The sequence below is a fragment of the Bubalus bubalis genome, chromosome 8 (genome assembly GCF_019923935.1).
Source record: "Bubalus bubalis isolate 160015118507 breed Murrah chromosome 8, NDDB_SH_1, whole genome shotgun sequence".
Lineage (NCBI taxonomy): Eukaryota > Metazoa > Chordata > Mammalia > Artiodactyla > Bovidae > Bubalus > Bubalus bubalis.
This window is the reverse complement of record NC_059164.1, coordinates 46,578,062-46,601,823: the sequence shown is the minus strand read 5'-3', so window position 1 is coordinate 46,601,823 and position 23,762 is coordinate 46,578,062. Positions and strand designations below refer to the sequence as shown.

At 44.9% G+C, this 23,762-nt stretch overlaps 2 protein-coding genes and 1 pseudogene across 12 annotated transcripts in view; 2 read left to right on the top strand and 1 right to left on the bottom strand.

Annotated features, from left to right (window-relative positions):
- The window catches only part of CDHR3 (cadherin related family member 3), a 71,584-nt gene extending 62,039 nt beyond the window's left edge, over positions 1-9,545 (bottom strand). Inside the window, exon 1 of the mRNA XM_006042820.4 lies at positions 9,420-9,545. Within this exon, the coding sequence (XP_006042882.3) occupies positions 9,420-9,465 (46 nt within the window). The 5' untranslated portion in view covers positions 9,466-9,545. The remainder of the gene's footprint in view (positions 1-9,419) is intronic.
- The window catches only part of ATXN7L1 (ataxin 7 like 1), a 388,443-nt gene that overhangs the window by 48,215 nt on the left and 316,466 nt on the right, over positions 1-23,762 (top strand). The window lies entirely within an intron of this gene.
- LOC123466108 lies at positions 3,730-15,856 on the top strand (annotated as a pseudogene).

Here is a 23,762-nt window from a genome sequence, read left to right as displayed (position 1 = left end):
GTACTCTTGCCTGGAAAATCCTATGGACGGAGGAGCCTGGTAGGCTGAAGTCCATGGGGTCGCTAAGAGTCGGACACGACTGAGCGACTTCACTTTCACTTTTCACTTTAATGCATTGGAGAAGGAAATGGCAACCCACTCCAGTGTTCTTGCCTGGAGAATCCCAGGGACGGTGGGGCCTGGTGGGCTGCCATCTATGGGGTCACACAGAGTCGGACACAACTGAAGTGACTTAGCAGCAGCAGCAGCAGCAGCAGCAGCAACCAACAAGGAAAGAGGCTTCTATGTATGTTTAAGCAAAGATGTAACTCATTAGATTTTTCTCATGAACAGCCCAGGTTAGGGCTTCCCTGGTGGCTCCCTGGTGGTAAAGAATCCTTTTGCCAGTGCAGGAGACACAGGTTCAATCCCTGATCCAGGAAAATCCCACATGCCATGGGAGCAGCTAAGCCTGTACACCACACCCATTGAGCCTGTGCTCTAGAGTCCAGGAGCCACAACTACTGACGTTCGTGTGCCCAAGAGCCTGTATTCTGCAACAAGAGAAGCCCCTGCAGTGAGAAGACCGCACTCTGCAACTAGAGAATAGCCCTTGCTTGCTGCAACTAGAGAAAAGCCTGCGCAGCAACAAAAACCCAGCACAGTCAAAAATAAATAAAATTTTGAAAAAAATTGGCAAGCTTTCTCTGTAAAGAGCTTGATAATAAATATTTTAAAAAGAGAGAGAATAGTCCAGGGTAAGGCAGTGCACAGCCCAAAGGAACAGACTAAAACTAGTAACCACTCGCCTTCGCTGAGCACCTATGCACCGGGCATCATGCTAGGTATGCCTGATTTCATCTGCTCTAACCGTGGTCCCTGGAAGTAGGCATCACTGCCACCGCTTCACACCCCTGAGACTACACACCCAGTAAGTGGCCACCAGGGCCCTGGTTCACGCATCTGGGTCTGTAGATAGCAGACTGCATGTTTCTCGGCTTTTGATCCATGCTTGTCAGATGACCCTGCACGTGAGATGGATTGTGGATATTCTATAACCTGGTAACACCATAGCAAGATGGTGCTGGGGCTGGTAAGAGATTGGACTCTCCACCCAGACGTTAGATTTGGGTGGTATGACATGTAAGAGGCCTTTTAGGGGAACAGCATAAGGAACAGTGCTGGAGTATTAGCTTGGTACAGTCTTACCAATGAGAGGCTTGCTAAGCCCTACTCAGAGGTTCCCACAACCTCAACCTCAACAGGGAGATTACTGCAGCCACCAACCTTGCTTTGGTAAACTGGAGACATTGCTCACCAAATATCCCCAGCAGATAGCCTCTACTTTGCTTTGTGGGTAGTATATCCCTTGATCTTGTTGCATTAATCATAACTTCGATAAACTCTGGGTTTGAGAGGCTAATTCTAGAGAAGAACCAGTCTTCCAATCCAAGGCATCTGACTCCAAGGGCAGGGCTCCTTTTCATGGTTCCATGCTGTCTCCTTACACTTAGAGGGCTTGCCCGGGTCTCCCTCGAGTGGCCCCACTTTCTCATGGTGGTGAGGGAAGTATTGGGGAGGGAAAAGCGGATCTATCCAGTGACCCTCAGGCACTTTGTGTTGGAAACTGTCTGGATAAAGCCAGACTGTATCTGTGAATATTTCTGTGGACATTCTTGCCGGACCTGTTCTGCTCTTCATCTGGTGGTCTTTCCTCCCAAGAAAAGGTTATGTGTGCCAGGGTTGTGTAGCTGAATCCTAAAAACTTTGAGGTAGACACTCCAGGGACATTGATAAGGCAAGTGGCCAAGCAGGGATCTCCCAAGTCTTAGTCCAAAAACCAGTTCCTCCAGTTTCTTAGCTATTAAAAGCAGTGGTAACAGTATTAATAGTAATAACTAGTGGCAAGGGTCCACACTGTAAAAATAGAGCAATTAATATGGTACAGAAATCACCAAATATTCAATTTGTTCATTCTACAGATAAGTTTAAGGGACGTGTCCAAAGGCACTCTGCTAATCAGGCCTTCCCCGGCAGAGGGGAGGCCAGGAACCAGAGGCCATCTCTCCCTAAGACATGATGCACTTTCCTTCCAAACTTTCTCTGGTGGTCTGAGTGCCGGAGATCAAGAAAGAGGCTTTAATAGAATTTGACTTACACATGCATCTTAATTAAGAAGCAAATTAGAATTGCTTGATGGGTACACTTTGAAAAAGAAAAGGCACACAAAATGATTATTCAGTCACTGAGTCCACTGAAACATCTAGCCTATGGCTGAGAGCTTCGATGGATGATGGGTTTGCTTGTTTCCAAATAAGCAAAATCACTGCCTTGCCAGAAAGGGTCCAAGGAGGCTCCCTCACTGGAGTCCATGTTGGGATAATGAAGGCCTCCATAGCCTCCGTTCCAGGGGAGGAAGCTGGCCACCTGGGTCTCTGACACCAAAGGTGATGAGGTGGCTCAGGAAGCGTGGGGACATTCCTTCTTCTCCCTCAGGGGATGCAGCTGCTCTCTGACTTACTACTCTGTTTTAGTACACAGGGCAGTACTCATCTGAGGCTGTCGCTCAATACATGCCTCTTCCTTCTAGTAACTAATCAAAATCGTAGTGAAAGAATCCAGAGCAATGTTGTGAAAGGGGCAAGAGAATTGGAGTCAGAGCCAATCTGAGTTTTGCTGCTACTTGACAGTGTGGCCTTGGGCTGGTCCCTCAGTTCTTTGGTCCGTATGTCCACTCTGCCTCTCAGGGATGTGGGGCTACACTGCAGTGGCCATTAAACATTTCCAGTTGTTCAACTGTTCAAGGAGATGCACAGGACCCAAATGAGAATGCTTCCACATCCACAGTTGATTACAGAAAATGGAGATGGTATAGCAGTTACATTAAAGTAAGGATGTGCATCCCAGCTGAATGCTGCCTCATAGCAAGAGGACAGGAGAGGCCCAGAGCCAGCAGGCTCCTGCTATCTTCTTTCCCTAAGGCCATAGCTAAGTGTACTTGCTCAGACCAGAAACCACCAACTACATCACTGATACCTTGGAAACAGTGAATCCAAATTAGAGTCTCTGCTGGAACTGTTTGTATTGAATATTTCACTGGTTCTGTAGGCATCATCCTGTTACATAACTAGCCCCAACAGCAGAGCCCTCTGATGGGCTCACCAAGACCAGGGGCAAATCGTCAATCTCACCCTCATCAGTGAACATTGCTTTTAGGCAGGGGCAGACTATCCCCAACCTCTAGGGACCCATGGTTACAATGCAGTGCTATTAGTCAGCAGGCTCCATGCCTTGAACAAGAGTTAGTTGTGTGCAGGAACTTTAGCAAAGCCACTCAGACTAATTCCAGTCCTACTGGAATTCACTCTCATTGGCACCATATAAGAACATGCATATGCTCAGTATACTATAAAACATTATAGAATGTTGTTGTTTTAGTATATGCAACATCTTCCTGTGTCTTTCATTTTCACAGTGTTATACCTTCCTGGATGGGATGCTCACCTACCCACTTTGGGGGGCTGACTCACACCCCCCAAAGGCTAATGGAAGGTAGGACACAAAAAAGGTATCAGGCTTGTTGACCTGAGTTTTGTCCACTGAGCACCACCCATGGTACCCATGAGAGTGAATTCCAGTAGGATTGGAATTAGTCTGAGTGGCTTTGCTAAAGTTCCTACACACAACTAACTCTCGTTCGAGGTATGGAGCCTGCTGACTAATAGCACTGCATTGGAACCATGGGTCCCTAGAGGTTGGGGATGGTCTGCCCCGGCCTAAAAGCTAAGAAAAGGTGGTGAGACTTCTAATGATTCTGTAAATGACACTAGGTCATCATTAGCAAGAGAGGGAGGTGTTTGTCTTGGAGCATCACTCTGGTTCAGGCTGAGAAGGGCGGGTTTCTTGCCAACATCTAACTCTGTGGAGATGGAAAAGCAGACAGATTCCAGTAACTTGAGTGCTTCAGCGGGAGTGAGGGAAAGACAACCAAGTTCCCTTGGAAAAGGAAGAGGAAAGTGGGGCTGAGAGGAGGGATGGCCTTTGCTTTTCTGAGGTTGTTTTAATAGGAAAGAGACATGGTAGAAAAGAGGAAACTTTTTGTAACATTCTCTGGATCCCATATATAGGATTAATCACCCACAGAAAGACTTTCTGGAAACAGACTACATCCTCCTGCCTTTTCAAATGATGAGAGCATTAAGAAGGATGTACACCTACCTGGTCCTCAAGGAGTGTAAAACACTGAGCCTTGGGCCTCTTTTGATTTCCTGACTCGCCTAGCTGGGGGCCAGGCCCAAATGGCAGACTTGTGGATCACCCTAGAGAGATCAAGATGACCTCACACGTGGTGCTCAGTGGACAAAACTCATCAATGAGCCTGGTACCTTTTTTGTGTTCATGTGGATCTTCCAGCTACCAAGGAGAGCCTTCTCTCAGTAAACATCCTGGCATTTTTCATTTCCATGAGACTCAGACAAAAGCTAGTTCCCTGGAGACTTTCTCAAAGTGGAGACAGCCTCAGTGTGCAGTGGATTTAAATACACTGAGGGGCCTTTGCTAAGTCCTCCATCTCCCAGGAGTGACACATGTTCCTTTGATACTGATGGAGCCAGAGATTGTTTCACCCCAACTCTTTCTTGTGCTACAGCTGAGTCTTGTGGAGTTTATGTTTTTTAAGGGTCTTGCTTTCTAAGTTGTTGCTGGAAAGGGACACTTCAGCATCCCAAAGAGAAAATATTTTCTTTCCCTCATCTTAATAGGAGGTGAAAAAGACAGACGCCAATCTCAGTGCCAATATTAAGCAGGCAGAGAATCTAAATTTCTGCATTTAGCAGATATCAGTAAATGAGGAGGGAAAAAACAGGCCCCCAAAAGGATAATGATCAACAACAACAAAAATTTATTAGATACCCTGTATGTGTTGGTACTCAGAGACCACAGAGGAATAAGAAATATGAAACCTGTTATTGTAGGGCTGGCATTCCAGTTGAGGATTCCAGGACAGACACATAATGGATGAATTATAACTCCTGCTACTTTTCAGTGAGCACTTATTCTGTGTTAGGTACTGTACTAAACCCTCGACACCCATTCCATTTGCAGGCAAGAGGAATTGTACCCATGTGCAAATACATGTTGTATCCATGTGCAGAGTACAACAGAAAGAGCACCCACTAAGAGCTAGGGCAATCTGGGAAGGCTCCGTGAGGGGTGGGACTTGCCTGGACCTGGAGGATATATACCAGTTAGACCAAATGAGAGGAACAGAAGACTGGAAAATGGTACTTTGTCTGTGATTACTTTGGTGATGCCTGTTTCCAATCTGCTGAAGGCAGGTACTGTGACTGCTCCCCTCCCCCAATCCTCTGTGACCCTAGTGTTTTTGAGATCAAGGGTAAGGAGTAGGTTTTCAGACTCACCTAAGAAAATAAGAGAGGAGCAGTCTGCATCACAGCAGACCTTCCAAAAAAATTGTATTTGACCTGTGGAAGCAAAAGTGCAGTACAGTGTGTGGTCTTTTGGAGGCAGGGGGTTGGGGATTAGAATGTGGTTTTTATTTTAAAATCTCAAGTATTTCTTGCAGATTTTTGTGATATGTTTCTTTCACACATCTGATGAGGAGATACCAAATGATAATGTTTCAGTATGAGATGCTGGGTTTTTCTAACCTCACTCTTCCCCTAATGACAATAAATGTCACCTCTTAACTAAAATGATTATGGTCCTAAAAGCCTATATTTCTGGGAAAATCTCCAGTGTTTAATTCAAGTAAGAGTCTGAGCAGCTCAAGGCCCAACTTCACACTCACAGTTCCTCCTGCCCTCTAAAAGTTCAAGGTTAAAGAGAGTTCAATATTATTAGGAGACCCGTGATTTATTTATCTATTAACAGATCAAAGGGGAAAAATCAAATAGTCTTATTTATAGATCTTGAGAAAAAATTTGATTTAAAAATCCATTTTGGGCTCAGTCAGATGGGCTCAGAGACGCTTCTGGAAGTAACCGCGATGGCTGCCCAAGGAGAACCTCAAGTTCAGTTCAAACTTGTATTGGTTGGTGATGGTGGTACTGGAAAAACTACATTCATGAAACGTCATCTGACTGGTGAATTTGAGAAGTATGTAGCTACCTTGAATGTTGAGGTCCATCCTCTTGTGTTCCATACCAACAGAGGACTGATTAAGTTCAATGTATGGTATACAGCTGGTCAGGAGAAATTTGGTGGACTGAGAGATGGCTATTATATAGAAGCTCAGTGTGCCGTTATAATGTTTGATATAACAGCAAGAGTTACTTACAAGAATGTGCCTAACTGGCATAGAGATCTGGTACGCATGCGTTAGAATATCCCAATTGTGTTGTGTGGCAACAAAGTGAATATTAAGGACAGAAAGGTTAAGGCAAACTCAACTGTCTTCCACCAAAAGAAGAATCTTCAGTACTATGATATTTCTGCCAAAAGTAGCTACAACTTTGAAAAGCCCTTCCTCTGGCTTGCTAGAAAACCGATTGGAGACCCTAACCTGGAGTTTGTCGCCATGCCTGCTCTTGCCCCACCAGAGGTGGTCATGGACCCAGCCTTGGCAGCACAGTATGAGCCGATTTAGAGGTTGCTCAGACAACTTCTCTCCTGGATGGAGATGATGACCTGTGAGAAAATGAAGCTGGGGCCCAGCGTCGGAAGTCTAGTTTCATAAGCAACTGTCCTGTGACGTCAGTGCTGCGGCGTGTTTGCCACTTTATTACATAGCTAAGCAGAACACGTGCTTCATCTTTGGATGCTGAAGGAGATGGATGGGCTTTGGAGTGAATGTGGCAGTTTAAAAAAAAATACCTTCATTTTTTGGACCCGCATATTTAGGTGTTTTGGAACACAGTCGTTTCCTCCTTGAGTTTCAAATATAAGACTGCCATAGTCACATGACAGTATTGAGAGGCAGAAGCTTGTTTGTTACTGTCATTGCCATTCCTTTTCATTTAAAATCAGAATAAAGTTGTATTCCAAATATCTAAGCAAGTGAACTCATCTTTTGCTTAAATGAGCATTTTAAAACCACTAACAGGGAAAGTTGTGCCATGTCACTACTTGAATTGCCTTTACTATTACCACTTAATTTGAAGTCAATTAGGTTAAATGCTCCTAATTTTCTGTATACTTGAATCATTTCACACAAATGTAATGACAAGTCAACAGTATTGTATTTGATAAGTTGTTAAGAGGTGTAAATAATATCAGTAGTTAGGCTAAAATAACATCTACCCCACCTGGCTTTGGCCTTAGGTAGTGTCACCTAGAGATGAGATTTATGTGACCTGTCAAAGGTGGCATTTACTTCAGATGTTTCAAACAGGTAAGAATTATCTTTGCATTTTTTGGCAGAAGTGACCGTTTTCTAATGTAAAGCTTGTCAAAGTCCAATGAATTCATACAAATGGTTGCAGGAACTTGAGGGACTTCTCATTGGTTAAAAGTGAATATAATTGTGCATTTACTTTTTTGCTTTTTGATGTTACATGTTTAATGTAAAGTTGGTATTCTAGGAAGATGTCCCATGTTTACCTGCTGTTAAGTACTCCCAAGCTTTAAAGGTTATCAAAGATTAAAGATGTCATTGGACATATCACAGTTTTGATGGTTTTTCTCCCCCTGAAGAATTTTTGTGGGCAGTGCAAGAATACCACAGGATGCTGCAGCATAAAAGTAGATCTTAGGTAAGCTTCTCAGTGATGTGAACCGAATGCCAAACTTTCAGTAGATTAACTGCTTATATTGTATGGTTTCCACATGTAAACATGAATTGGGTCTGTCTTGCCTAAGTTTGATCTCGCTGACACCATACTGTAGCAATTAGAAATCAAGACGAGCTATTTTGCTCTTGTAAGTACTACTGTACTATAGTTCAGTTTACCAAAGTTCTTTAAAGAGATGTCCAATTATCCTTAAATGACTACTTTCCTACCTAAAAGCAGGGAAGGATCCCTTTTAAGTATACGGAAAAATGGACTATAAAGGGTAAAATTGGGTATATTTTAATTTGTTAAAATATTGAATAAATATTAATAGATTCACTTACAAAAAAAAAAAATCCATTTTGGGATTTCTCTGGTGGTCCAGTAGTTAAAACTCCAAGCTTCCAATGCAGGGGTCATGGGTTTGATCCCTGGTCAGGGAACTAAGATCCTATATACCAAGTAGCCAAATTTAAAAAAATAAAAATCCATTTTTATTTATAAGCAAATAGCCTAAATAAGAATAAAAGCTATCTCCTTAACATATAAAACATTTCTATTTCATACCAAAAGTTAACATGATGCTTTATGGAGAACAAGACAAGAGTGTACACTCTTATCATTATTTAACAACAGTCTGAAGGTATAGGGCCAGTAGTTGAATAAGAGAAAGAAAAGAGATATAGGAAAACAAGGAAGGAAAAGTGTAAACATTTATTATTTTCAAACCTGGAAAATCCATGAAAATCAACAGAAACATCATTACAAATAAGATAATTCATTAACAGAATTCCATACATTATATAAAGATCAATTAAAAGATAAGGCAAAAGAAGATTTCATTTACAAATGCTAAAAAATAAAAGAAAAAGAACTAGAAATATAATCAAAATGTGCAATATCCATATGAAGGAAATCTCACAATACTCATGAGAAAATGAAGACTTGAACATGTTTCTAGAACCCTGTTCTTGAATAGAAAGACTCAGTGTCATACATAATCAGTAACATTTACTAAGCATTTACTAGATAACAGACACTCCTCTAAGTGTTTTACTGTATAACTCATCAAAGATGTAAATTACCCCTAAATTAATCTGCAAATGTAATATGATTGAATTCCATACATTATGCATATACTACCTATTCAAAAATAAGATTTAATTTAAAAAGCTCAATTTCAATAATCCAAGCTGACAACACTGAAAAATCATCCAAGATTCTTGAAGCTCTTGAATAAGAAAGAGGGAGTGCCAGGAACACGAGGTGAATCTTTGCCTTCTATAAGAAATTTTCTTCTCTCAGGACTAAGACACTAGCCCCTCTGTACCTCAGTTTACACATAGGGTGACTTGGCAACCTCAGCTTGCCCCTAGAGAGCTCCAGAGTAACGCCAGAATCTGCACAAAGACTAGCTGACATACACACAAAGCTCTGCCAGGAAAGTTCTTTCCCCAGCTTTAGGTCTTGAAAGGACTATACAGGCCAAGAGGGGAAGTGAAACAGTCCGTATGAACATGAATTAGATGGGGCTTTTGGGGTACCCTCTTCTCCGGATATCCCACCCCAGCCTCATAAGGCTCCCTGATGCTGACAGTCCCACACTTGAACAGGGCCCCCAGGGGCAATTTCCTCCTTCAGGGACTTTATCACACAATGATATCTAACAAACTGAGTGGGCCAAGTCAGGGGGTAAAACGGAGTTCCTACCTGACAGCGCACCCAGGAGAAGCAGGAAGAGGACGACCTCCTGCATCTTTGATAGTTCACTTCTGTGTACATCTTCTAGCGCATCCCTTCTAGCGCATCTTCCAGGGCCTGAACCCTGCGTTATTACACCTGGGGTCTATTCTAGGTGCTGATTACCTTCTGTTTCTGGCTTTGTTGCCACTCGAGAAATCAAACAGAGGCTTTGGTGTCACTAAGGGAGACTCCAAACACCACAGGACTGTTTGTTCTCTGATTACCTGCTTCTGTGATGGCATGGTACCAAGAGGTCAGCCAACCAGCTGATGGGGTCAGCTCAGAGCCCATCTTGAAAGTCCACGTCCAAGGTGCGTCTGCACAGAGAGCCCCAGAAGAGAAGTCAAAAGAGCAACGGAAGAGCAGAGACACTGAGGTGATGTGAAAAGCTGAACACAGCAGTGTCATCCCTGACAGGCTCGGTCGTCCTGTCACCAGGCACCTTGTCATCCACAGAAACAGGTAGGAAGTAAGAATTTTTCTGCTCTTCTGAATTGATGAGTCAGACTCAGATTTGGAGACTAAAGCATTCATTCTAAAGAGAGGAGCCAAGAGCTGAGGCCAGACCCCTTCTCAAGGCAGACTCCATCCATGCCCCCCCAACTCCCCCTCCCATCCCAGCAGCCCTCAAAGACATCTGTGGAGGAAGATTTTGGTGGAAGCTTGAATGCACAGGGAAGTGATGTGGCCCATCCCTGGGGCTGCATTGCCCTGCTCCATGCTTCCATGCCCTGTACAGCCCTGTGTGAGGCTGCAAGCCCTGGTGAGTGAGACACAGCTGGAGTCCAGCATCCACTCAGACGAGGAGCAGTGGCCGTGCAGAGGGAGGGTGGGAATAGAGCAGCCTGTTCCCTCAACGTGGTGCAGTAGGAAGACAGAGGACACAGTGGAAGGAAGCGGGACTTGGACCCTCTCTTCTGGTCCTTTCACTCAAGAAATGCCTGCTGGGGGAGGGGTGCCCACCCAGCAGACCAAGGTTGGTGGCAAGAGACGGGTGGGGGCACCAGGGACATGAGCCACTGGGAGACCCTCAGGAGCTCTGAAGACTACATGTGCTCCACTAGAGAACCAGCATCTGGATACACAGAGGTCAGCCCTGGCCAGTTAGTCTGTAAGAGCCCGGAAAACTGCCACAACAGATCGAGAGAGACAACACGGAAGGCCAGCTAAGGAGCCATGCTTGTCCCCTTTCCTCTCCCTCCTCCACAGGCAAAGAAACCAGACAACACCCCACACCCAGGTGCCAATGCTGCAGCAAGGGAGAGGCTGAAAGCAAGATTTAAGTTGAGTTTGAGATGGAAACTGTGAAAGCTATCAGGGATGATGACTAACGGAAAGTGAACAGGAAACAAGCTATTAAGGAACAAGAAAGGGAGATATAACAGAGGCAGATGAAAAACAATGACTGGAGGAAACAAAACCGTTTCTGTTTGTATACCCTGGATTGAGACTTCTAGATAAACCAGTTACAGCTGCTCCTAGGCACAAGGAAAGTAAGGCTCAGAGAGGATGTGTAACTTGCCCATTACGTCCAAAACTTCGCCAAGCCCTTTCTAGCCTCCTCAGTGCCGCCTGCAGCCTCTTTTTCCGGTTTGGCTGCCACCGCTGGGGCTTAGGGGCTTCCCTTTTGGCTCAGCTGGTAAAGAATCCATCTGCAATGTGGTTCAATCCCTGAGTTGGGAAGATCCCCTGGAGAAGGGAAAGGCTATCCACTCCAGTATTCTGGCCTGGAGAATTCCATGGACTGTATAGTCCATGGGGTCGCAAAGAGTCAGACACGATGGAGTGACTTTCACTTTCACTGGGGCTTATTTAGGTCCTGGCATCTGACTGAGATTGTCCCCATAGCATCCAATGCATCCTGTAGGAAACCATCAGGTTATTTTCCCAAAAGTACAATTCTGATCCCTCATTCTTCCCTTGAGAAAAGTCGACTTTTCCTATATAAAGCAGGAAGTGAGATTCAGAATATAATGTCAGTCTGTAGGTAAGTTTCTGTCTAAAATGGGTAAATGGCAAGGAAAACATAGGTTTTGTTGTGTGAGCTTAGGCAAATTACCTACCCTTTCAGAATCTTAGTTCCACTTCTACAAATCAGGAAGAATAACCTGTGATGCAGCATTATTGCCAATAGTCCATGAGCTAATGAAGTGAAAGAAACTGGCCCATAGCATGTGTTCTAGCAATACTGTATTTTTCCTAATAGGGCTGTAGTAAAAGCTGCAACATAGTAGGTAGTCAATAAATGTGGGCTGAAAAAAAAGATGACTAAACAGTTGCCAAGTTACCAATTCTCACCTCTCAGTTTTTCCTGTCATATTAGTTACTGTAAATAATCCATTTCATTATGCATAATTAAAGCTGAAGTGATGCCTCAGATTAAGTTATGGAAGACGTCAGAATAATTAAGGCTTTGAATGAAAGAAACTCACATCTGTTTAATTTTCAGCCTGACTGCACAGCGTTCTTCATGTTGCCTTGTTTTCACCAGAAATAGGGGAATCTCCCGTTCCCTCCCCTCCCTGGTCCCAGGATCATAAGGGTCAGATTTTGGAATTTGCTATGGGTTTTTTTCCCTCCTGTAACGACAGCATCTATTTCTAGCCCCTAAGGTTGTTTCTGCCATTACGGTGTTATATTGCCCTTTTGTTGGCTCACATCTCCTTCTGAAATCGTGTGGTCCAGGCATCTAGGACCCAGCTGGGCCAGAATCACACAGAGGCTGAACAGGACCCTGAAGCCCCCTGCTCTCTTGTTCTGACCTCTGAGATCCTAAGTCCTGATTCCACCCAGGTCTCAGTCAGGTGAGATGAACTGGGTAGCTTGAGGGCAGTCACCCTTCTGGGGTCACATGGAAGACCTTGGGACACTTCCACGTCATGTCTGGCCCAGCAATGGTTCAGACCCATAAAGTACCTGAAGGGACTTTTCTAGGATCCAGCTACTGCAAGTGTCTAATTTGCTAGCAAAGGCCTTGTGTTCTGAAGATTCGTCAAATTGGAACTTGGAACATACTTTCCTACAGATGGATGACTTGCCACCTACAAACCCTTACATTATCTATAATGTACTTGATACACAAAACGCTATAGACTTCACACGAGAACTGGAAGCACTGCTGTGAATGTTCGAAAAGTCCAGTTCCTTCAGTAGGTCTGTGGGCAGGGAGGGCCACCTTTATGTCTGTGGGGAAGCTCTGTCCATGGTTCCCATTCATCCAGTGCTGGAAAACTAGGGACTTCCAGGATCCAAACCCTGGGACAGGACCCCCAGATCATACCATTCACGTGCCCTTGCCTCACAGGCCCCTCTTGGGCAGAGAGTGCTCAGGGCCCAGCACACACTCTCAGCAGCAGCGGCCACGCTGATGGCATGAAGCTGCTTGCAGGAACGGGAAGCAGTCCTCGACAGGGGCTTCCTTGTGTAGCTGCTGTACCAGCACACACACAGCTCCAGCACTCTACTCCCAGGGTTCTCTCACACATTTGTCTCCCGTCAGTCCTAGCATGCCTTTCCAGGCCAGAGAAGCTCTTAAACTTTATTGCATCCTGGTTGCTTCACATGTAACACTGAGCCAGATACATGGCTGGTGATCAAAATATTGTGGACTTACTGAATTTACTTTCTACTCCCTTGCCCTGTGCCATTCTCTCCCCTACCCAGAACACCCATCCAGTAAGAGCCCCTCAGCTCTGGTGGGGAAGGAAATTAAACTGCACAGCCTTCCCTACTTCTGGAACCTCAGGAGCACTCACTCCAAGACTGGCCATGAGGATCCCCTCTGAAGCTGAGCCTCAGTAGGAAAGGAAAAATAATTTCCCTCTGCCCTCTGAGTCCTCAGCTGAGACCCCAGTAATAAAAGACAGATTAGCCAGAGAAAAACAAGCAGAAGTTTTAATATGTATACTTCATGGATACACGGGCCTCCCTTGGTGGCTCAGCAGTAAAGCACCTGCCTGCCAATACAGGAGACATTGCGGGTTCAATCCCTGGGTTGGGAAGATCCCCTGGAGAAGGAAAGGGAAACCCACTACAATTCCATGGACAGAGGAGCCTGGTGGCTAGAGTCCATAGGGTCACAAAGAGTCAGACACAACTGAGCAACTAAATGACAACAACATGGATGCACAGGAGATAGCCAGGGAAAAATGAGTGATTTCCAGGGTAGCTTAGAATTCAAGATTAAACACCATCTTAATAGGGAAATAGGAGGGGGGGTACATAATCTCACAGGGAAGAAAATTATTTTGGGGAAAGATTTTTAGGGCCCTTAGAAGAATAGAGAGAAGGTGTGATGGTTTTTGATAGAGTTTGTCTGGATGTGCTGTCCACCTCTAGGCAAAACACCACATCTCTTTTCAATTTGCATTTTTTATCTCTCGAGTGAGGTTGAGCATCTTTCCCCAATATTAAGGAATCAATACTGCTTCCTTTTCTGTAAATTTTCTGTTCATTTCTACCATTTTTCTACTGAATTTTTGATACATCTCTTGCTGGCTTGCGGGAAGTCTTGCTATGTTAAGGAAATTAACACTTTGTCTGTAATAGGCATTGCACATATTTCCCCAGTTTACCATTTGATTTTTGAATTTGTTTATAGGAATTTAGGCCATGTAAAAAATGTTTATTCTTACATAGTCAAATTTATCACTTGTAAATTTGGAACCATGGCTAAGTAGCACACAAAATCTCTGTGAAATAATTTTTAAAATTTCATCTTTTCTTCTAGTGCTTTGCTATGGTCTGGATGTTTGTGTCTCCCTAAAATTCATATGCTGACATCCTGATGCTCAATCTGATGATATTAGGAGATGGTGCCTTTGGGAGGTGATTCACTCATGAGGATCCTGGAGCTCCCATGGAAGGCATTAGTGGCCTTATCAATGAGACCCCACAGTGGCCCCAGAGGGCTAGCTCCCCCTTCCACCAAGTGAAGATACACTGGAAAAAGGGTCATCACCTGACCGTGTTGGCACCCTGACCTCAGACTTTCAGACTCCAGAACGCTGAGAAATACATTTGTGTTGTTTATAAGCCATCTGGTTTGTGGCATTTTGTTATAGCAGCCTGCATGGACTAAAGCATACATTTATCATTTTATTTTCCACTCCAAATATGATCTATTTGGAGTCATCCCTTCAGGTGTGAGGTGGGATTCAGTGGGAATTTCTCTGTCCAGCAGTTGTCTCAAAGTTCTCTTTAACCAGCTGAGCCAGAGCCCTCCTGGTTGGCTCCACAATTTGAAGACAATGGAATACTTTTTCCCTACATCTCCAAAGGGTGGTTATGCTTGGGACAGAATTATTAAGTCAAGAAAACGCCTTGGGGAGCTCTGAACCAGAAGACCATGGTCAGGAAGAAAGAGCAGCTTCTGCCAAGAGATGCCAAATGCACATATGCAGGACTCTACATGTGTATGAAGGTGTTACCAGGAAACGAGAATTTCTGTCTAGAATTTTCATTTAAACCGATTTAGAAAATTTAATCTAGCTATTTTCAGATACACCCAGTCAACTTCACTGCCTTCCTAGCCAGTCTGGTTTGATAGACGAGTCACAATCAAGATTTTCTTCTCCTTCTTTCTCCTTATCCCTGAAGCTGACACCAATGTCTGGCTGCTTTCACATTCGTCAACATGGTGTTGAGGGCTTGGGAAGGGGGTGGGGGCTGGATACCTACCTTTTGGTGCTCTGATGACCTGCTGCTTCAGATGAACCCCATCCTTCCAGTCTCCAAAACGGCCTCCCAGATCTCCTGCAGTCCTGTCCATGGGCTGCATCCTTTCGATGGAAGTGGTGTCTCCTTGTTCGGGTCTCAAGGCCCCATGGGTCTGCTCTCCTCTGATATCTTTTCTGTCTCACTCAGGAGTTTTGCATATTTTCTGATGACCACCCACACCCCTTTAAGAATACAGGGAACTCAGGACAGCCTCTGGCCCTGTATGTCAAGCCGGTATTTCTACCCCATTGTTGATACAGAACAGTGGAAGCAAGCTTACAGTTGCCCTGCACTTCCTCCATCAAACAGAGCACAGGTCCCTTCCACTCTCAGCTCTCCAAACTTACAAGGATTTTCTTGCATATCTCCAGCAGACACACCCACACCTATGAGCCAGCTGATGTAGGGAGGATTGAAAGGATGCACGATTTCCGTGCTGCATCTAACTCTTTTTAACTCTTCAACCCTCCTCTATTTGGGTTGAAGGCTTTATTTGTTGCCTTGGAAGAGGGGAGAATGTGGTTGGAGAGAAAGCAGGGAGAAATGGGTGCTGCTTGCTCATATCTTACTTCAGTTTTCTTCTGTTTATACCTGGATGGGCTTCCCAGGTGGTTCAGTGGGTAAAGAATCCGCCTGCAATGGAGGAGGTGGAGACGCAGGAGACATGGGTTCAATCCCCGGGTCAGGAAGATCCCCTGGAGGACGGCATGGTCCTCCAGTGGGAAGGCATCCCACTCTAGTATTCTTGCCTGGAGAATCCCATGGGCAGAGGATCCTGTCAGGCTACAGTCCATAGGGTCTCAGGAGTCGAGCACAACTGAGGTATCTAAGCACACACGCATGCCTACTTAGATAGTGGATTCTGAAGCCAAGGAGTTTGTGTCTTTGTTTTGTTTCTGCACTGTTTGGATTATTGGAAACTAGGGCTGCCGTGACAAAGTACCACAAACTAGGGGGCTTTAACAACAGAAATTTATCTCTCATCCCAGAGACTAGAAGTCTGAGGTCAAGATGTCGGTACAGTTGGTTCCTTTTGAAGGCCCTGAGGAAGAATCTGTTCCATGTTTCGCTCCTGGCTCCTGGTGGTTTGTTGGCATCACCCTGCTATCCGTCTTCATCTTCTTATAGCATTGTCTCTGTGTGCATGCCTGTCTCTGTTTCCAAATTTTCCTTTTCATGAGAATGCCAGGGACTTCCCTGGTGGTCCCGAGGGTAAGAATCCACCTGGCAGTGCAGGGGACACAGGTCCCATCCCTGCTCCGGGAAAATCCTCACAGAGTTCTCTAAAGAAACTTGACTAATACTAGTACAGTACCTGGGATTAGAATTTCAACACACCTTTTGGAGGAACACAGTTCAACCTGCAATAGAAACTATTCAGGGTACAAGTGAAGGCCTACATGTGTAGGCCTGGGCTGAGGGAAGTATTGGACTAGTATTATACGTGTGCTATACTCCAGGTCTGCTGTCGTTGCCAATGACACTGCTTTACAGTCCCACCAGCGATGTGTGAGGGCTCCAATTTCTCCACATCCTCCATTTCCTTAATCTATAGGTTTCCCCTGTGCCTCTTTTTTCTCTTGTAAATCATTTTTTGTTTATTAAACTGGGTCATTTTTCTTATGGATCTTCCCACAGTCTATATTCTAATGATTATATTCCCTTGCATTGCTTAAAATGTTTATGTTTTTGCTGTATTTCCTGTTAACTATCCCATCCCAGGCAATGCACCCCCGACTCGACTCTGGCCTTGTATCTCCACAAGAACAGCAAGCCTTTCCTGTCCCAGGGCCTTTGCACTCACTGTTTCCTCTGTCTGGAACATCCATCTCCTCCACTGGCCCCGTGACTGACTCCTTGTCAACATGCAGGTCTTCAGTTAAATGTCCCTCTTCTAAGAGACCTTCCTTGACCACCCACTCCTGATCACTCTCCCTCCAAGCCCCCTCATCCCATTCATCCATGGAGCTGACCACAGTTTTCACTGTGTATTTCTTCATGAGGCTATTTATTTACAGCCAATCAGACTGTGAGTGCCATGAAGCAGGGCCCACATCTGTTTTGTTTCTGACTGCAGTCCAGTATGGGTCACAGCACCATTAACTTGTTAAACAAATGAATGAATCAACACAGGAATGTTGGACCTGAGTTCAAACAAGTGGCAGGATTCTGTGTATCAATCCAATCCCTAGATCCCAGACAGAGGCTATTACAGAGAAGACAGTCATAAATGAACCACCCATTGTAAGCAGAGGAATCAATTAAAGCCCTGTTTACATTTCTTTGTCAAACATAATCACCTAGTGTTTGAATTAAGGTCAGGCCCATTGTTTACAGCCTCGACTGAATGTCAAAAATTGATATGGATTCTACAAGCTTCAGTTGCTTGATTCCCAGGCGGAGGGCCTAGCCTTCCTTATCCAGATGTGAAGAACTAGGAGAGGAGGTACTGGTCCCTCTCAGGTTTGTCCTGTAACATCCAGAGATGTTCTGCATCCTTTCCCATCACAAGATAGGTGGGGGCAGAGCAGGAAGCCCATGGACTTGGACTTAACCTGGAACCCTGCTCCTCTACTTACATGCTTTGTGACTGGGCAGGTCACTTAAACCCCTGACTCTGCTTCCTCATCTGCAAGGTAAAAATAATAGTACTTTCTCCCTTGCAGAGTTCATTGTAAGAATCAAAGGGTGCATCCGTGTGAAGTATCAAATTCTGGGCACCTTGAAGCTGCTCAGACACAGTATCATTGCATCCCACAGAGAGGCACTGAGTGCTACATTGTTGCCAAGTTTTTAGGAAGATCTTTCCACTTACTGATGCTTACACCACCATCATAAAGGAAGGAAGGAAAGAAAGGAAGACAGGAGGAGAGGAAAGGAAGGAAGGAAGGCAGGAAGGAAGAAAATTTTCCTTCAGGTTAAAAATTACTACCCTTTACAAAATCACTATAAACAAGACCTTCATTGATAAATTTTCCAGCTACTGTCGTTGTTCACGTACTTTAAATCTTTTTTTGAAGTAGCAGGATATACATTATCAAAAAATTATAAATGAGACTTGCACTGCACTTATAAGTTGCAGTAACCAAATTTATAGTGATGGAAACAGAAACCTTATATCACAGCTATCTCTGTAACAAAAGTGAGCATTCATACAGTGCCTTCATGTGCTAGAAAAGGCTCGACATATTTACTATACATTAACTCATTTAGTCTCTACAACACCACTGTGGGACAGCTGTGCTAATATTATCCTCCTTTTGACTCGATGAGGAAACCAAGGCACAGAGAAGTCCAGGAACGAGCCCAGTGTTACAAATCCAGGAAGTGATGGAGCCAGGATTCAAACCCAGACAACTGCTCCAGAGTCTGGGTTCCCAGTCACTGTATTGGTAGCCTGTCTGTCTCCGCTTATTGGACTACAGAGAACACCCACATACACATAATACACAAATAGAACAGTGCCCCTTGCTCCTAGCACTTCTCTATTAATCCTATCCCTGTATTCATTGGGGAAAAAAAAATAGCTGTGTGGGAGGGATGTACGGGAAGAACCCACAGACCTGAGGAGTATATCTGGTTTGGTTTGGTTCTTTCTTTTGTTCATTTGTTGTTTGCTGCTATAGCAAGAAGTCCTGCTGTCACTCACTGAACTGGGGGGCAGGGAGGGGCTCCATCGTGGGGAAGGAAAGGAAGGTGTTTCTGGGATCTGGGTGCTTATGACTCTCAGTGTTCTCAGCTCAGGGTGTTTTCATCTCCCTAATGGGCACCAGCACCTGCTAGCAAAGCAGTCAGCTTGCCTGTGGGGAAAAAAGGATGGGATGAATGAATGCTCTGTGCTTTGTTTGGGGAGAGAAGAGCCCCAACCCTTGATGGATCCCTAGGGCAAAGGCCTGAGAAGAGGGGCTGTGATACTGAGGGGGCCAGCACCAGTGTCTCTGCAGCGAGAGCCCCCCCTAAAGGCAATGGGTAACCGGAGACCGACAGAGCCCCTTTCCCAGTGAAGAGCTCTATGGCAAAGCTGGCCCATGGAACCACCCACCAACTTAGACTGCGGCCAGGGGCAGCAACCTGAGAGCTCAGAGGCCCTGGCCTCTCGTGGGTGGAGGTCTCCTGGGCTTCATGGCAGGGGGCCCCACCACACAGGTCTGGACCCCTTGACTCTTACCAGTGCAGCTAGACTCTGGTAAAACTGAAAAAAAGAAAGGTTTTATTTAATGCCCTCAGTTTTGGATGTTTCTCCAACAGATTTCCAGGAGAGATTTTTTTTTTCTTTTTTTTTTTTTTACATGTGTTCCCCATCCTGAACCCTCCTCCCACCTCCCTCCCCATCCCATCCCTCTGGGTCATCCCAGTGCACCCAGGAGAGAATATTCCAGCAAACAATTATTCCTGGAAGTGGGTGAGTTCTCCAGCTGTATGAACTTGAGAGACGAGGAGGAGGGGGATCAGGCAAATAAAGGTTTTTACTCAGATTTTCTCTATTCCTACCCTAGCGAAGTGGTCTGAGAAAGAACAATAGCCTTTTCTCTTTAAGTGTTTCTGGGGTTTTGAATTTGGCAGGGTCCTTTCTGCCTGAGATGTATGCACTTTTTCTGCATTTCCTCTTCATGGGGATAAAGACTCTGCCCCATTAAGGGGATATGAAGCAAGGGAAAAAGATGTGGGGAAGGAGGGAGCCCACCAAGCCCAGGCAGGGGCTGCCCTGTCTCTGCCCTTGGCAGAAGTGCATGGCTCCACCAAGCTGGACCCAGGGCTCTCTTTGCGTCATTGCTTTGCCTGCTTAAGGATGATTGGCTGATTTGATTAGTTGACACATTAGTGTCCCTGGGAAATTCTAAGTGATGCAAACAAGCATGAAAGGAAACACAGAACAAGCTGAGGTTTCTATGTACCCAGGATAGAGGACAGCTCTGCTTTCATGCATCAGTTCCCCGGGTTGGTAATTAAAGCTGAGGTCTTGTTAGAGTGGAGGCCAAGGCCAGAGTTTCCTTGAAGAGTTTTCTGTAGAACAGGGTTGGTTGTGAGCTACTTGACTCACAGCCTTTGACGATGTGTATCTGCGGGGGATGGACTACACCATTCTAGCCATGGCAGCACCCCAAACAAAAAGTGGCCATCACTGAGGAAGAGTCAATTCAGAGCTTGGGTTCTAACCAGGAAGGTGGTATTTGTGGCAGATGAGGTTTCAGAGAATGATAACCAGAAGACATTTCTTTTTGAGCCAGATTAAGGAAAACACATTATGTGTGTGTTTAAATACTGTAATTTGAATACATGGCCTTTGGCAGTAACTGTTGGATTGGCTTAATCAGTTACACATGGTGTGCACGTATGTACCTGTGTGTGTGTATATGTAAGTATGACTAGGGTGGACCTGCCAGAGACTCCTCATTTCTATCCTCTTCTTGAGGAATTTGTCCTCCCATGGACCCTAGGAGGAGTCAGTCTACCTTGTTTATACAGGTGACTGGACCACAGTGTTCAACCAACTCAGGGGACACTAGGTCATTGTTGGGGCTTTGCCTGTCATATTTTCTCTTTTTTTTTTTTTTTCTCTCTCAAAACATTGACCTAAGAGACATGGAGATGGTCCAATGATGATGGTTATGTCAAATCAAGATGGGGGAAGTGTGCCAATGAGTAGGTGGAAAGGCAGAGAGAAGCTGGAGACAGGAGCTGACACACAGAGGAGAGCTGGAGGCTCCAGGAGAGAGGCAGGGACAGCTTGAGATGCCAGCACCCCAGCTCCACGCCAAGGGATCTAAAGTCTTCATTGCCAGTCTCAGTGTCTGAAAGTTGTGTATTGAATCCTTATCTCCTGACAGTAACCCCTGTTAAACTCAACTAGTCTGAGTAGCTTCTGTTCCTTGCAACTAAATAGTCCTTAAGACAATGTGATTGGGCAAGATGAGGGAATAGATGTCTAAGACCCCCAAAGATAAGCATATTGCAAAGAGAGTTGTCAGGATGTCTGTAATTTACTTTGAAATACTTCAGCAAGCAGGGTCAGTCATATTGTGTGTGTGCTGATTCGTTTAAGCTTTAAGCTTCTACTCTAAGGACCATCAGTTGCTGTAATGGAAAATTCCACTCCAGAATAATCAGCTAGGATTTTATCAGAAAAGCCACATTCCAGAAGCCAATACCTCGAATGCTTCTGTGATCGTGTCTCACTGACTACTTATGGCTTTGTTCATTATCATAGTGAATGTGAGGAATGGATTTTTATTGTTGAAATTAGTTCATTGTTAGCAAGACGAACATTAGAAGTGGACTCCTGTTGGTGAAATTAAAGATATTCAAGATGGGTGGATTGGCTAAAATATTATAGCTATGTACCATTCTTCCCTGCTTTGTGAGCAGCATGGCTCATGGCCACAGAGACATGAGGCCCAGGAAGGGCTCACCGCCTGGCTGCAGGTGGTATGGTCAGTTGACTCTGTCAGCCACCCACGCCCTCACTTGTGGAGAGCCTTCTTGCCCAAAGCCACTCTTCCTGGGGCAGCCCTGATCCAGTGACTGAGCCAGGTGGGGGATAAAGCCCCAGCCATTCTGACCAAATGCAAGACAGCCCTGATGGGCAATATACAGTCCTGAGCTCAACAATGGTTGGTTGAGGCCTCATGGGATGTGCATTGTTGTTCAACTTTTCCCTCTGCCTAGTCTTCCTTTTTTTTAGAAAAATTATTTATTTTTTAAAAATCTTTATTGGAGTATAGTTGCTTTACAATGTTGTGTGAGTGATATACAGTTTCTGCTGTATAGCAAAGTAAATCAGTTATCATATACATATATCCACTCTTTTTTAGTTTTTTTCCCCATATAGGCCATTACAGAGTATTGAGTAGAGTTTCCTGTGCTATGCAGTAGGTCCTTATTAGTTAGTTATTTTATATATAGTAGCATATACACATCAATCCCAATGTCCCAATTTATCCACCTCTTTCCCCCTCCTTTTTAAAAACTTTAAGTTTTACTCAAATTCTTGTAACTGAAGCAGACAGGTGGGCTGCCATCTATGGGGTCGCACAGAGTCAGACACGACTGAAGCAACTTAGCAGCAGTACCAGCAGCAACTGGTCACATATATTAACTGGTTGCATTCATTTCTGATGATGGATCCTTCCCCTTCCTTTTATAGGGTTTGATCCCTAATAAACATTTGGCACCCTGAACTCTGTCTCCGCCCCTGCTCCTAGAGAACCTGACTGGTGACAAATAGGGAAGAGGACACCACCGAGATAGATAGCCCTGCATTGTGGTGCTCGGGCTGCCAGAACAAAGCACCACAGACTGGGCAGCTTCAATGATACATATTTACTGTCTCACGGTTCTGGAAGCTAGAAATCCAAAATCAAGATGTTGGCAAGGTTGGTTCCTTCTGAGGCCTGTGAGGAAGAGATCTGTTCCAGGCCTCTCTCCCTGGTTTGTAGAAGGCTGTCTTCTCCCTGTGTCTCTTCACACTGCTGCTGCTAAGTCACTTCAGTCGTGTCCGACTCTGTGCAACCCCATAGACGACAGCCCACCAGGCTCTGCCGTCCCTGGGATTCTCCAGGCAAGAACACTGGAGTGGGTTGCCATTTCCTTCTCCAATGCATGAAAGTGAAAAGTGAAAGTGAAGTCGCTCAGTCGTGTCCGACTCTTAGCAACCCCATGGACTGCAGCCTACCAGGCTCCTCTGCCATGGGATTTTCCAGGCAAGAGTACTGGAGTGGGGTGCCACTGCCTTCTTTCCTCGATGCATATTTGTGTCCGTGTCCAAAATTCTGTCTGAGACCTTACCAGAAACATCATTAGCATTCATATTTCTAGCAACATTCTGTTCATGATGATGTATGTATTTTCTAAGACAATAGGAACTTTCTCTACAGCTCTTCCCTTTGAGTTCTTAACCAGAATCTCTTTTAATGTCCATATTTCTACGACAATCCCTTCAAGGCCATCTAGGCTTTTTGTATCATGCACTTCAAATCTGTCCAACCCCTCAGTTCAGTTCAGGATTCAGTCTCTCAGTCGTGTCCGACTCTTTGCGACCCCATGAATCGCTGCACACCAGGCCTCCCTGTCCATCACCTTTTTACCCAATTCCAAAGTCACTTCCACATTTTAAGGTATTCTTTACCCCACTTCCTAGTACCAAAATCTCTATTAGTCAGGGATCTCCAGAGAAACAGAATTAATACGAGATATAGTGGTAGTGTTAGTCTCTCAGTCGTGTCCGACTCTTTGCAACCCTACGGACTGTAGTCCGCCAGGCTCCTCTGTCCGTGGGATTCTCCAGGGAAGAATACTGGAGTGGACTGCCATTCCCTTGTCCAGAGGCTCTTTCAGACCCAGGGGTCAAACCCAGGTCTCCTGCATTGCAAGCAGATTCTTTACCAACTGAGCTACAAGGAAGATCCTAATAGGAGATATATCTGTACATATAGATGGATGTATCATATAGATAGAGAAAGGAGAGAGAGATTGAGATTTATTTTAAGGAATTGACTCACTTGACTGTGGAGAGTAGCAAGTCCAAAGCCCAGAGGACTGGTTGGCAGACTGGTAATTCAAGTAAGAATTATCATTGCAACTCTTGAGTTAACT